Source organism: Penicillium diatomitis, assembly GCF_028827545.1.
Source record: "Penicillium diatomitis strain IBT 30728 chromosome Unknown utg000011l_segment0_segment0, whole genome shotgun sequence".
NCBI classification, from domain to species: Eukaryota; Fungi; Ascomycota; class Eurotiomycetes; order Eurotiales; family Aspergillaceae; genus Penicillium; species Penicillium diatomitis.
The window spans coordinates 299,488-311,624 of record NW_026623183.1 but is presented as its reverse complement, the minus strand read 5'-3'; the positions used below and the strand labels follow the sequence as shown (position 1 = coordinate 311,624).

At 51.6% G+C, this 12,137-nt stretch overlaps 3 protein-coding genes across 3 annotated transcripts; 2 read left to right on the top strand and 1 right to left on the bottom strand.

The window, feature by feature from the left end:
• Positions 1–2,336: 2,336 nt before the first annotated feature.
• Positions 2,337–4,309, top strand: N7539_007796 (MDR family MFS transporter; the record flags this gene model as incomplete). Its single annotated transcript, XM_056937397.1, has 3 exons — positions 2,337–2,959; positions 3,023–3,144; positions 3,204–4,309. 3 exons carry the CDS (start codon positions 2,337–2,339, stop codon positions 4,307–4,309), a joined length of 1,851 nt encoding a protein of 616 aa, XP_056787262.1.
• Positions 4,310–5,526: 1,217 nt separating this feature from the next.
• tif34 (translation initiation factor eIF3 subunit i) lies at positions 5,527–6,797 on the bottom strand (the record flags this gene model as incomplete). The annotated part of the gene is made up of 4 exons (XM_056937396.1): positions 5,527–5,886; positions 5,970–6,086; positions 6,181–6,699; positions 6,771–6,797. The coding sequence occupies 4 exons, from the start codon at positions 6,795–6,797 to the stop codon at positions 5,527–5,529; spliced, it is 1,023 nt and encodes a 340-aa protein (XP_056787261.1).
• A 983-nt stretch (positions 6,798–7,780) lies between these two features.
• On the top strand, positions 7,781–10,919 carry N7539_007794 (C-1-tetrahydrofolate synthase; the record flags this gene model as incomplete). Its single annotated transcript, XM_056937395.1, has 5 exons — positions 7,781–7,901; positions 7,982–8,002; positions 8,064–8,101; positions 8,178–10,705; positions 10,811–10,919. The coding sequence occupies 5 exons, from the start codon at positions 7,781–7,783 to the stop codon at positions 10,917–10,919; spliced, it is 2,817 nt and encodes a 938-aa protein (XP_056787260.1).
• Positions 10,920–12,137: the final 1,218 nt, after the last annotated feature.

Genomic DNA, 12,137 nt, shown 5'->3' with positions numbered 1-12,137 from the left:
TAGGATACAAGAGAGGGATAAGGAGTGAGATTACTACTGGGGAGAGATTAGACTTAAGCTATGGTATGCGGTGAGTGAGTGGCAGGATCACGATACAAACAAATCATTTATTTCACCTTCCAGTTCTGTTGCATCGCCTCATCATGACCTCTACTCATATCTTCCCAGCATACCTCCTTGTTACATCTCCTCATTCTGACCTCACTCCAACCTCGCTTTACCCTCACCTCATGAATACTTGAGAAATTTAAAATACAAGGGGGTCAATGAAGATGTTGACCAGTCCGTTTTTCGAGTGAGGATTTTCCTGCTTATGACTGGATTGCTATTGTTGTGATGAGTGATGATTCATGGTAAATTCATGCAGTTACATTTGATGTCTACGGAAGGCATGATACATTGAGTGCCAGGGGGCGTAGAAATCTTAACCACGAGAAGGCGAGTCGAAAAAAAATTTGGTCCAGGTATCTCCGTTGATAGAATGTACACAGAGTCAATTGCAATTAAGAATTGGTCCCTCGCTGTTGACAGGCCGCTAAAAGATTAGTCTGCCTAGTAGGAACGGCAGAGGAGGAGGATGCAAAATATACACGTGGCAGAAACATTCCTAAATGCTCGAAGCTCGTCACCTCGTGCTCCTGATGTGCTACGTAAACGCGTAGGAAGGAGATAACAGAACGTGGGTTTCAATGGCAGGGAATTCGGTCAAGATTTGACTTAGGGTTTAAGTGGTTGCGTGCTTGGTAGTTGGTGCTTGGTAGTTGGTGTGGTAGTCGGTGGTTCACAAAGGAATATCAAGGGCTCAAGACCATCCAGAAACATTATTTGATCCAAATGATCGATGATACCAATAACTATAGTAGACTCCTGAACGTGCTGTATTGGAGCCATTCGAGCGAACTTCGAGCCATGATGCAGGATGGCGGGGGTTCCTCAGCAATGGGCGAATCTCGTGCCTATTCCTTGATTCCGCTGATTTGGAACAAATACTGCAAATTACGGAACAGCCATTCTGAACGCAGTTTAGCCCTCGAAGCACCTGGAGAACGTCAACTTACGGTTGGAATATCGGTTAGGTCGAGTAGATCTTAAAACGTGAATACTTAATTGTTCGAGTCATTCCTCAGGTGTTCGCACCACCGGGCATTGAACAGAGTCAATCTCACCTAGTAGCAAGCTCATATGGGCATCGAGGGTCGAGCCCTTGCGCCCGGTGCAATGGAATTCTTGTGCGGAATGTTGGAGGCCTCACTTTTCGGACGGGAGCGCTGCAGCCCGAAAATGAGACCTCAAGAGAACACAGGACACATCTGGCTCCACATTCGGTGTCCGGCTGTCGGGCCGTAGCCGTGTCAGTCGCTAGTCGCTGCTTGGCAGTGGTCTCCATCCATGCTATCAATCTTTTCATTCAGGCTGTCGTCGCTGGCCCCGTGTTCGATACGTCGGGGGAACGACACAGGTCGATTATATTCTCTGGCAGACTCCCTATTTCTCCGGGTTTCGTGACCGTGACAACACTTTCCAGGTTTAGAACGGTATTCGCCTGCAGGTGGGCTTCGCTTAGAGCATGTCACGTTCCTGTCATCAGTGCCCTGACTCATCATACGCGGCAGGTACCGTCTTACTAGTCTGAGGTTAGCATGCGTATTGAAGTAGACAAGCAATGCAGGTAGATAGATATAATAAATGACCCTCATTCCAGAGCACTCATTTTCTTCTGTTTACTTCATTTGCTCTGAAGGTTGAATGTAGTCCAAATTCCAACTTTTCAGCGCCAGCATTGACTGAATCGGGCTGGCTTTACCGTCGCCAACAGTAGATCTCAGCTGCAGAAAGCCCCACTTTCGAAGGGCGCTCGTTGTCGTTCAATGAGGTTTCTGACGTCAAGGTGTTCGTCGGCACTTCGGCATTGGTAATCTCCGGAGGCCGAATTTCTTTTTCAGGTACCTCCACAAGACTTGTCTCCGGCATCCCTGCCAAACAACAATTGCAAGACGAGCTGAACGGGTCACATTCACTTGTGACAACGTGTGCCAAGGGACCGCCAGCTTTCGTACAGCTATACTCGTCTTTTTCGCCGTACTCCTGGGTTTCGCGTGAAGTCGGTTCTGGAAGGGCATCGGATCTCTCCGAGAAGTCCACGCATCTCGATCGATCGATTCTAATCGCCGAGTCAATCACCCCTACCAGATTTTTGTGACTTCGATCGCTCATTTCCCCACGTTTCATTACCTTCTTACATAACAGCAACATCCTCGCTCTTTTCTCATACTCCCCTGCCCGAGCAAACCTTCGTTGACCTCTCCACGATATCGTCTGCAACCACAACCATCCATATGACGTCTGCTCAGCAAGAGCCCGATTCCGCGAGCGGAGACACAGCCGTTTCGCTGGAAAATGTGAGAAACTCCACCAACGCGCCCACACTTGCAAGTCACGAGCAAGCGCATGAACGTCGTCGTGATGTGCCCACAGATCAAGAACCAGAGAGCTTGGAAAAGGAGCAAGGAGATGATATCGCAAAGGATACAACGTCTCGGCAACCGCTGGAACGTACAACTTCGCAAGCAGACAAGATGGGCACCAAAAAGATCATTGTGGTCATGCTTGCTCTATGTCTGGCGCTCTTCTTGGCCGCACTTGATATGACGATCATCTCGACCGCTCTCCCGACGATCGCCGCGGACTTTGGTGCCTCGGAGAGTGGTTTCTCTTGGATCGCATCGTCGTACTTGCTGGCAAACGCGGCCTGTATTCCTCTCTGGGGCAAGCTGAGTGACATTTGGGGGCGCAAGCCGATGATCTTATTCGCCAACATTTGGTTTTTGGTGGGCAGTTTGATCTGTGCACTCGCAAAGAATCTAGCTATGATCTTGGCAGGTCGGGCCATTCAGGGTGTCGGTGGTGGAGGTATCATCATCATGGCCAATATCAGCGTGACCGATCTCTTCAGCATGAGGTAAGTCGTGGTCCGGCAGCCCAAGGTTGTCTTTACTGGAGCTTCACTAATGCGCCTCGGCAGAGACCGCCCCATGTATTACGGTATCTTTGGAGCGACATGGGCCATTGCCGGTGCTTTGGGTCCGATCATCGGTGGTGCCTTTACCACTAGTGTGACTTGGAGGTGGTGTTTCTGGCTAAACTGTTCGTACATTCTCCAGAGCTTTCCCTTCTTATACGGCCAGAAGCTGACCAGTAAACAGTACCGATCGGTGGATTCTCGCTAGTCATTCTCTTCTTTTTCCTTTCCATCGAGTCCCCCAAGACTCCTCTCTTGGCTGGGCTGCGCAGCATTGACTGGGCAGGAACGTTCTTGATCATTGGAGGCACTCTCATGTTCCTCTTTGGACTTGAATTTGGCGGTGTCAACTATCCCTGGAAGTCTGCGACTGTGATCTGTCTTATCGTTTTCGGAATCGTCGTGTGGGCTCTTGCCATGTTTGCTGAATACAAGCTGGCAAAGTATCCCATCATCCCCCCACGACTATTCAACGAGTGGTACAATATTCTGGTTCTCATGGTCTGCTTCTGCCACGGATTCGTATTCATCGCAGGAGCCTACTATCTGCCGTTCTACTTTCAAACGGTCCTCCTCGCGTCACCCATTCTTAGCGGTGTGTACACGTTGCCCATGGTGCTTTCGCTTTCATTTGTCTCTGCTGCCACTGGAATCATCATGAAGAAATCTGGCCGCTACCGTGAGCTCATCATTGGTGGACTCTTCTTCATGACTCTTGGCTTTGGGCTGTTCATTGATCTCAAGCCCTATGCCTCTTGGCCGCGCATTGTCATTTTCCAACTCATTGCCGGTTGTGGTGTGGGTCCCAACTTCCAGGCCCCCTTGGTTGCTTTCCAGGCCAACATTCGCCCGGCAGACATGGCCACTGCGACTGCAACCTTTGGCTTTGTTCGTCAACTGGCCACTTCCATGTCTGTTGTTCTGGGCACCGTGATCTACCAAAACATCATTGGGGGACGACGTGACATGATCGTTGCAGCCATTGGCCCTGAGCGCGCCGCTGCAATCTCAGCCTCATTTGCCGGAGCTTCCAAGGACCTTATCGAAAGTCTGAATGAGTCGCAACGCCGAGTCGTGCTTGACTCCTTCACATTTGCGTTGAGTCGAATGTGGATTTTCTATACCGCCGTTGCAGGCTTTGGATTCATTCTGTCGCTGTTCATTGTTCCTCGTGAGCTGTCCAAGAATCACACGATTCGCAAGACTGGTCTCGAGGAGCAGGAAAGAGCTCGCCAGGAGTTGATTGATTCCAAGCGCAAATCCGAGAACAAGCCTAAAGTCGAAGCCTAAAACATCGCTCTCATCATCTGATTCAAATCGATACCCCTACTGATTGTTTTCACCACATTTACTCCACATCCTAATCTGCATTTTTTTTTCTTTATTCCAAACACAGAACTTTCTCTCTGAAATTGTGCAGTCGAGCTATTCATATATTTGTAATCACTTTTAGCACTTTTACGATGGTGCACTCACGACCCCGCGCAATGATACTCATTCGACGTGGCATACACCTGGGTGGCTTCATTTGGCATACAAGAAGTAAAGGAACATTCTCAAGCTCCCTGAAGACATTCATCTATTGCATGCGTATGCGTCTTTTGCTCCCTGGGAGTGATTGGAATAAAGCAAGAACCGGATCAAAATCAACTATTTCTTTACTTACTTAACTATGTACTAGTAGGGATAGTAAGGGGATAGATAAGCCCGAATCGGGCCTGACGTAGAGACACCCTTGTCCCCATGTTGGAGGCCAAAAAAAAGCCCGAGCTTATCCCTACTGGCTATACCTCGGCATCTCTGCCACGCAGTACACGATGTGCGTGAATGTAGGTATGTCCTGTGGAAGATTCTATTGATCGGCCGCTGGGTGGACTATCTCCGTGTATTTATTGCTGAGCTTGCAGTTCACTGCTTACTGTCCATTTTCAACTTCAATATTGAACATCAAGAGATGGAAACACATCATGTCATATGCCCTCGTACTGGGGACATCCGAGGTTTACCAGCAGAAGTCACGCTATCCGAGAACAGGATGGTTTTTCAAAAGCTTCGTATTGTCTATCTCGCGGTTTACTCGCGACATGCAAGAGTGATGCACGTTTCCTCCACCGGGTGCTCTGTCCCCAGCTGAGGAAATGACAAGATACACCGACAAGTGCAGAACGAGAAGCACATGTCCTTTGATTAAAAAGGGAAACCAAAATGAATATTCAAGGGGTGGTACCAACTCCGGTTGATCGTGGAATCAAGATTTGGGATGAAAAACCTAGCCTGGAGGTCATCAGATCATTCCGTATGCCGGACTCGAGGGGGTGCAAAGCGTTGATATAATAGAAAAGCAAACGCTGCCCCGAGTCTTCCGATTGTATCATAAAAAAAACAAATGTTTGACAAAAGGCATCATGATGGACTCATGTCAAGTCGTCATTTCGCTTTCGTCTGCTGCGACTTCTTCTACTTCTTCACATATCCTTTTTTTCTCTCTCTCCTGTCTTTCGAACCTTTTACTTCCGCATTTGCTCCCGCTCAACCTCATACATGAAGTCGAAGTAGGGCTTGTCGAAGTGGTGAATACGGACGTAACCGTCCTCACCACCGGAAGCGTAGGCAGTACCGGCGGGGTGAACATCGATAGTGTTGAGGGGACCGAAGTGACCACGGACACGACCAATCTCGTCTTCGAAGACCTTGTGGTAGAAGCGGGCCTCGAACTTTCCTTGACGAGCCGACGTCGTTGTGACATCCATGGCGGCTTGGCCACCACCCAGGATAACGTAGTCCTTCTTGGGGGTGATAGAGGCGGAGTTGAGAGGGGTATCGGCGACGTAGGTCTTGAGGATGGCGAGGTTGCTTGCGGCAATGAGCTAAAGAAGAAGAAAAAAAAACCAAAGTGGAACCGTTAGACTGAGGGTCGCTCTTAATCGAAACGCATCGCAAAATGCCTTACCTTGGCGGACTTGTCCTTGGAGGCGGTGATGAAGTAAGAGCGATCGGGAGAGAATTGGAGGTCGTTAATTTGGTGGTCGAACTCGTGAGCCTGGACATTCTCGAGCTGGTCTCCAGACTGTGAACAAGCAGTTAGCGCAAAAGCCTTTCCATAGACCAGTATGGCGCATGTCGGTGTTTTGGTCGACACGGTAAGGACAAGTTTAGCGTACCTTAGGATCGTACTGGCTGACACTGCCATCCTCGTGTCCAGCGATGATGTAACGGCCCAAATAACTCCATCCGGCAACAGTGGCCTTGCTCTCAGTGCAAGTAATGCGCAAGCTAGGCTCCTCCGCCTGAGCGTTCAAGTTGCTCAAGTCACCATCACCATAGGTGATATCAAACACGGCGATTGTGCCCAGGAAACCCATGCGCTTTTCCGTGACAGCCAGCAGCTTCGATCCATCAGGGGAGAACGCAACTCGCTTGACAGCCGTAGGGAAGTCCCAAGTCTTGACGCACTCGCCAGTCTTCACATTCCATAGCCGAACGGTGTTATCTGCGGAGCCGGTAGCGAGGAGGACCGTGTTGGGGCTAACGTCGACCGTCCAGACAGCACCTTGGTGGCCGGCATATGTTCCCAGGCGCTCGCCGTTGGCAGACCACCATGCGCACACGATCTTATCCTTAGAGGTCGAGAAAAGCAGGTCGCCATCTTTGTTGAATCGAATTTGGGTCAAAGACCGCTCCTGGAGAGAGGCGCCGCACCGGCATGGTTAGTTTTCTTCAAGGATTCTGATGCGGCAGAAAAATCACGCACATGGCCTGACAGCAAAATGGGCCGCATCTTGAAGGTTGACGACTCGAAAGGTCCAGTCGGAAGTCGATAAAGAAGTCGACGAGGATCGGCGTTTGATGAAAGAGGGAGGGGGGGGCGAAGGAGGCGGGTATACCGGAGGGGGTCAATCTTGTCAACCTCACTTTCTTTGACTAGTGAATTTCCATCGCACACTCGAGCACCCAGTGCCAAGACCCGGCCGTCTCGAATCCCGCTTTCCGGATAAAGCTATTCTCCGGTATCCTCACGTGAGGTCTTATCTTTCTCCAGCCCTAACCCTATAATACCCGTTTGAGAAGTCCTGCTGGAGTGGTCACTGCGCGCTTTCCCGCGGCGAATGACAATGACTCATTTGCTTTCCGCCGCAATGACACCTTCTGATGCCTCAGGCGGCCAATTACATGGGCCTTCGAGCCTCTCATTGGAGTATCTCCGAGTGCCTCACCCGCCGACCCCGAGTCCGGTCTCCATTTCGTCGGAGTGCATGGATGGGCCCCAAAGTTCAACCGTCGAAGACGCCATGAAGCGGTATTGTTGAGTGAACAGGGTAGAGAAAGTCAGGAATTGCAGATGCGATCGAGAGATTGACGCGATCAGAGAGTATATCTGATTGATCAAGCAGAGTCTCATCTTCAGCAGCCCTTTTGAAAGGCATCTATTTCCCTATCTTCAACAACACCCTGTGATTCCGATCTGCAGCAGACTAGCTCCGAGGGTCGAGGTTCTCGCCCCAAAAGAAGCAATCACGTATGCTGTCTTTCCCCGCCGCGGGACCCCGCTATCGCTTTTTCTGCGAAGCGCGAGCTTCCAAACTTTGCCTCCGCACCTTTTCTTCTTGGCCTTCAAGTTTATCCTCCTATTCTCTCTCTACACGAGGGGCCCGAGTATTTGTCGGACGGTCATTCCCATCCTTGATTGGTCATTCCTCTCTCAATCGGACCGTCGGAGATCACACGGCTTCTACTTGTCGCAAGTTCACTAGCTCGTCAAAAATGGCGTCAAGGATCGATGGCACTGCCATTGCGAAGAGCATTCGGGAGAGTCTGAAGGCCGAGATTGAGCAGGCGCAGACGACCAACCCCCGATTCAAGCCCAACTTGGTCATTTTCCAAGGTCAGTTGTTTTGATATCTGTCGCGGAGACCAATGATAGTATACAAGGGGCGTTGGCTAACTCTGTACTTTTCTAAACAGTCGGAAACCGTTCTGATTCCAGTCAGTATTGATCAGATCGAGAGCTTACAAAATGACAGGGCCAGCTAACACAATCCCGCAGGCACATATGTTCGCATGAAGTTGAAGGCTGCTCAAGAGGTGAGTGAACACTACTTCACAGAGTTGCGTCATACTTGAGCGATGCACTAACTACCCTCATCTTCCCTCTTCAAAGGCCAACATCATTTGCACCCTCATCAACGTTCCCGAGTCTAGTACCGAGCTTGAACTCCTTCAAGAAATCACCAAGGCCAACAATGACCCTTCAGTCCATGGCATCTTGGTACAATTGCCTCTGCCAAATCACATGTCGGAGCATACTATCACGTCGGCTGTTGCGGACGAGAAAGACGTTGATGGATTCGGCGCGATCAACATCGGTGAGCTGGCCAAGCGAGGTGGCCACCCTTTGTTCACTCCCTGTACTCCACTTGCTGTCAAGGAGTTGCTCAAGGCAAGCGGTGTTGATCCGGCCGGCAAGGAAGCGGTTGTCCTGGGTCGCAGTGACATCGTTGGCAGTCCCGTCAGCTACCTGCTGAAGAATGCCGACGCGACCGTCACGGTCTGTCACTCCAAGACGCCGGACATTGCCCGAATTGTGAAGAATGCAGACATTGTTGTCGCTGCTATTGGCAAGACCGAGTTCGTCAAGGGCGATTGGCTCAAGCCTGGTGCCGTCGTCATCGACGTTGGTATCAACTACAAAGCTGACGCGACGAAGAAGTCTGGACAACGTCTGGTCGGCGACGTCGACTTTGACTCTGCTATTGAAGTCGCCTCGCAGATCACGCCAGTGCCCGGCGGTGTTGGTCCCATGACCGTTGCTATGCTACTGAAAAACGTCGTCGCCTCCGCCAAGCATTACTTCGATCGCCAGCGGGACCGTCACATTACTCCTCTGCCCGTGAAGCTGCAGACGCCTGTACCGTCTGATATTGCCATCTCTCGTGCACAGTATCCCAAGCCTATCACTACCGTTGGCTCTGAAATCGGCATTGCTCCCCACGAGTTGGAGCCATACGGTCACACCAAGGCCAAGGTCAACTTGGGGTTGCTGGATCGCCTTTCACATCGCCGCAATGGTCGTTATGTCCTTGTTTGCGGTATCACCCCGACACCCCTCGGTGAGGGTAAATCCACCACCACCCTTGGTCTTACGCAGGCCCTCGGTGCTCATCTGAATCGCATTGCATTTGCGAATGTCCGTCAGCCCAGCCAGGGCCCGACCTTCGGTATCAAGGGTGGTGCCGCTGGTGGTGGTTACAGCCAGGTCATCCCCATGGACGAATTCAACCTGCATCTGACCGGTGACATCCACGCAATCACTGCCGCCAACAATCTTCTTGCCGCTGCTATCGAGACTCGTATGTTCCACGAGTCAACCCAGAAGGACGGCCCTCTGTACAAGCGTCTTGTGCCAGCCAAGAAGGGCGTCCGGGAATTCAAGCCCATCATGTTCCGCAGACTAAAGAAGCTTGGCATCGACAAGACTAACCCTGACGATCTAACCGAAGACGAGATCCGACGCTTCGCGCGATTGGACATCGATCCCGAAACTATCACGTGGCGTCGTGTTCTTGATGTCAATGACCGTCACCTTCGTGGCATCACTGTTGGACAGGCTCCCACCGAGAAGGGCCATACCCGCGAGACTGGCTTCGATATCTCAGTGGCCAGTGAGTGCATGGCCATCTTGGCTCTCAGCAACAGTCTCGAGGATATGCGTGAGCGTCTTGGTCGCATGGTTGTTGCCACATCCCGCAGCGGTGACCCTGTGACCTGCGACGACATTGGCGCCGGTGGTGCTCTAGCCGCTCTGATGAAAGATGCCCTCAAGCCCAACTTGATGCAAAGTCTGGAGGGGACCCCTGTCTTGGTGCATGCAGGCCCATTCGCCAACATCAGCATCGGTGCTAGCTCCGTCATTGCTGATAAATTGGCTTTGAAGTTGGCGGGTACCGAGCCCGACGAGGATCACGACGCTAAGACTGGCTTCGTGGTCACGGAAGCTGGTTTCGATTTCACCATGGGCGGTGAGCGATTCTTCAATATCAAGTGCCGCTCGTCCGGCTTGTCACCCGACACTGTTGTCATTGTGGCTACAGTTCGTGCCTTGAAGGTCCACGGTGGTGGTCCCGAGATCAGCCCCGGCGCGCCTTTGCCCGAGGTATACCGCACTGAGAATGTTGACGTCTTGCGCGCCGGCTGTGTGAACCTGCGTAAACACATTGCCAACGCGAAGCAGTACGGTGTGCCCGTTGTGGTTGCTATCAACCGCTTCGAGACTGATACCGAAGCCGAGATTGCCGTGATCAAGGAGGAGGCCATCGCCGCGGGTGCAGAGGACGCGGTCCCTGCCAACCACTGGGCTGAAGGTGGTGCGGGTGCGGTTGACCTGGCCAAGGCTGTCCTCGTCGCCAGCTCCAAGCCTAAGGACTTTAAGCTGTTGTACGATCTCAACGGCAGCATCCAGGAGCGTATCGAGCGCATCGGTACAGCTATGTATGGTGCCGAGAAGGTTGAGTTTAGTGAACTTGCCCAGAAGAAGGTGGATACCTACACCAAGCAGGGCTTTGCCAACTTGCCCATCTGTATCGCCAAGACACAGTATTCGCTCAGTCACGATCCTGCCTTGAAGGGCGCCCCCACCGGATTCACTGTCCCCATTCGGGATGTGAGATTGGCCGTGGGTGCTGGGTACCTGTAAGTGTCTCCCGATCTCCCCGTCCTCGTCGTTTCGAATGCTGGATGCTTCTTCTTTCCCTTTGAAACCCCGTTCTCAAGACACCTGCTGACGTTTGTCTACAGCTACGCCTTGGCTGCCGATATCCAAACCATTCCCGGCTTGCCTACCGCGCCCGGTTATCTCAACGTAGATATCGACACGGAGACCGGAGACATTGATGGATTGTTCTAGACCATGAACCTCTGATCCGAGGTTCAGGATGGACCGGGCCTGGATGGAGATGACGGCTTTTGTATATATTTTAATTTTTGGTGGCTTCTTTAAGCGATGGACGAGATGGGATCTTTTGACCTTTTCAACAACGACATTTACGGCGAAACACTGGCGACCGAGCGCGGCCAGTCAGGAGTACTGTAGAGGGAGGAACTTTTCAACATCCGAAGCCCGCATGTTCTCGGGCCCTGTCAACTTTCAAATGAACCAATATAATCTACTTCGATCTACATCAAGAGCCGTTTATGAAATCTTCTGCTTTTTTTTTTTTTTTTTTTTTTTCGATTTGATATTTTGTGACAGCTACAAGGGCATTCTTGGACGGCCTTCCATCCCCACCCACGATCTCGCTGATCCCTGAGTCATGCTGCTGGCGATGGCCGAATTGAAGTGAGTCATTGTTCAAATTGGACGGGACCATGACCGAGAAGTGCGTGTAGGCGTAGTGATATGGGTTGTGACTGTTTGTGGAAGACTGTTTGTGGAAGACCACTCCTCCTTCCAGAAACACGGAATTCCCTACCGCGTAGCTCCCACTTGGGCTCTGATAGATCGTCTGCCATTCTGTAGTGGCGACCCAGCCAGCATCCCAACTACGCGTGTAGACGAAACGGACGGCTTGCCGTTGTATTCCATGCTTGAGATATTGCTCGGGGCCTGTCTTGACGACCAATTGCTCAAACTGAGGTGGAATGAACTGCATCAGAGGGCAGAAGAGAAGGACGGCAGATTGATTACGAGTCGTGTGCTTAAACCTAGTTGCTGTCGGGTTCCTGACAGTTGACCGCTAACTAATTAAGCTTACCTTATGCATCACAATCGACCACCACGGCCAGGTACTTGGGGCATCCTGGCGTCGCCCAACGGACCCGCTTCGCACTCTTCAGATGATGACATTACAGCAGTCCGTCTGAGAGAGAGAGTTCGACTTCGGTTTCCGAGCCAAATAGACAAATAGCCAAATAGCCAAATAGCCAAATGAGCCCCCTCGGTGAGTCTCTCGGAGAGGGAGCTCCGAGACTCCGGGCTTGCGATCGCGCACGCCAGCTGCTTGCGGGTCGGGTGGAGTCACGCAAAGAGCACTGGGAAGCTCTCTGACTCGCCCAGCCGGGGTGAGTACGGTAAAGTCAGAGCTTGCCCGTCATCGAGGGTCATCACCAATCTCGAAGATCGTGG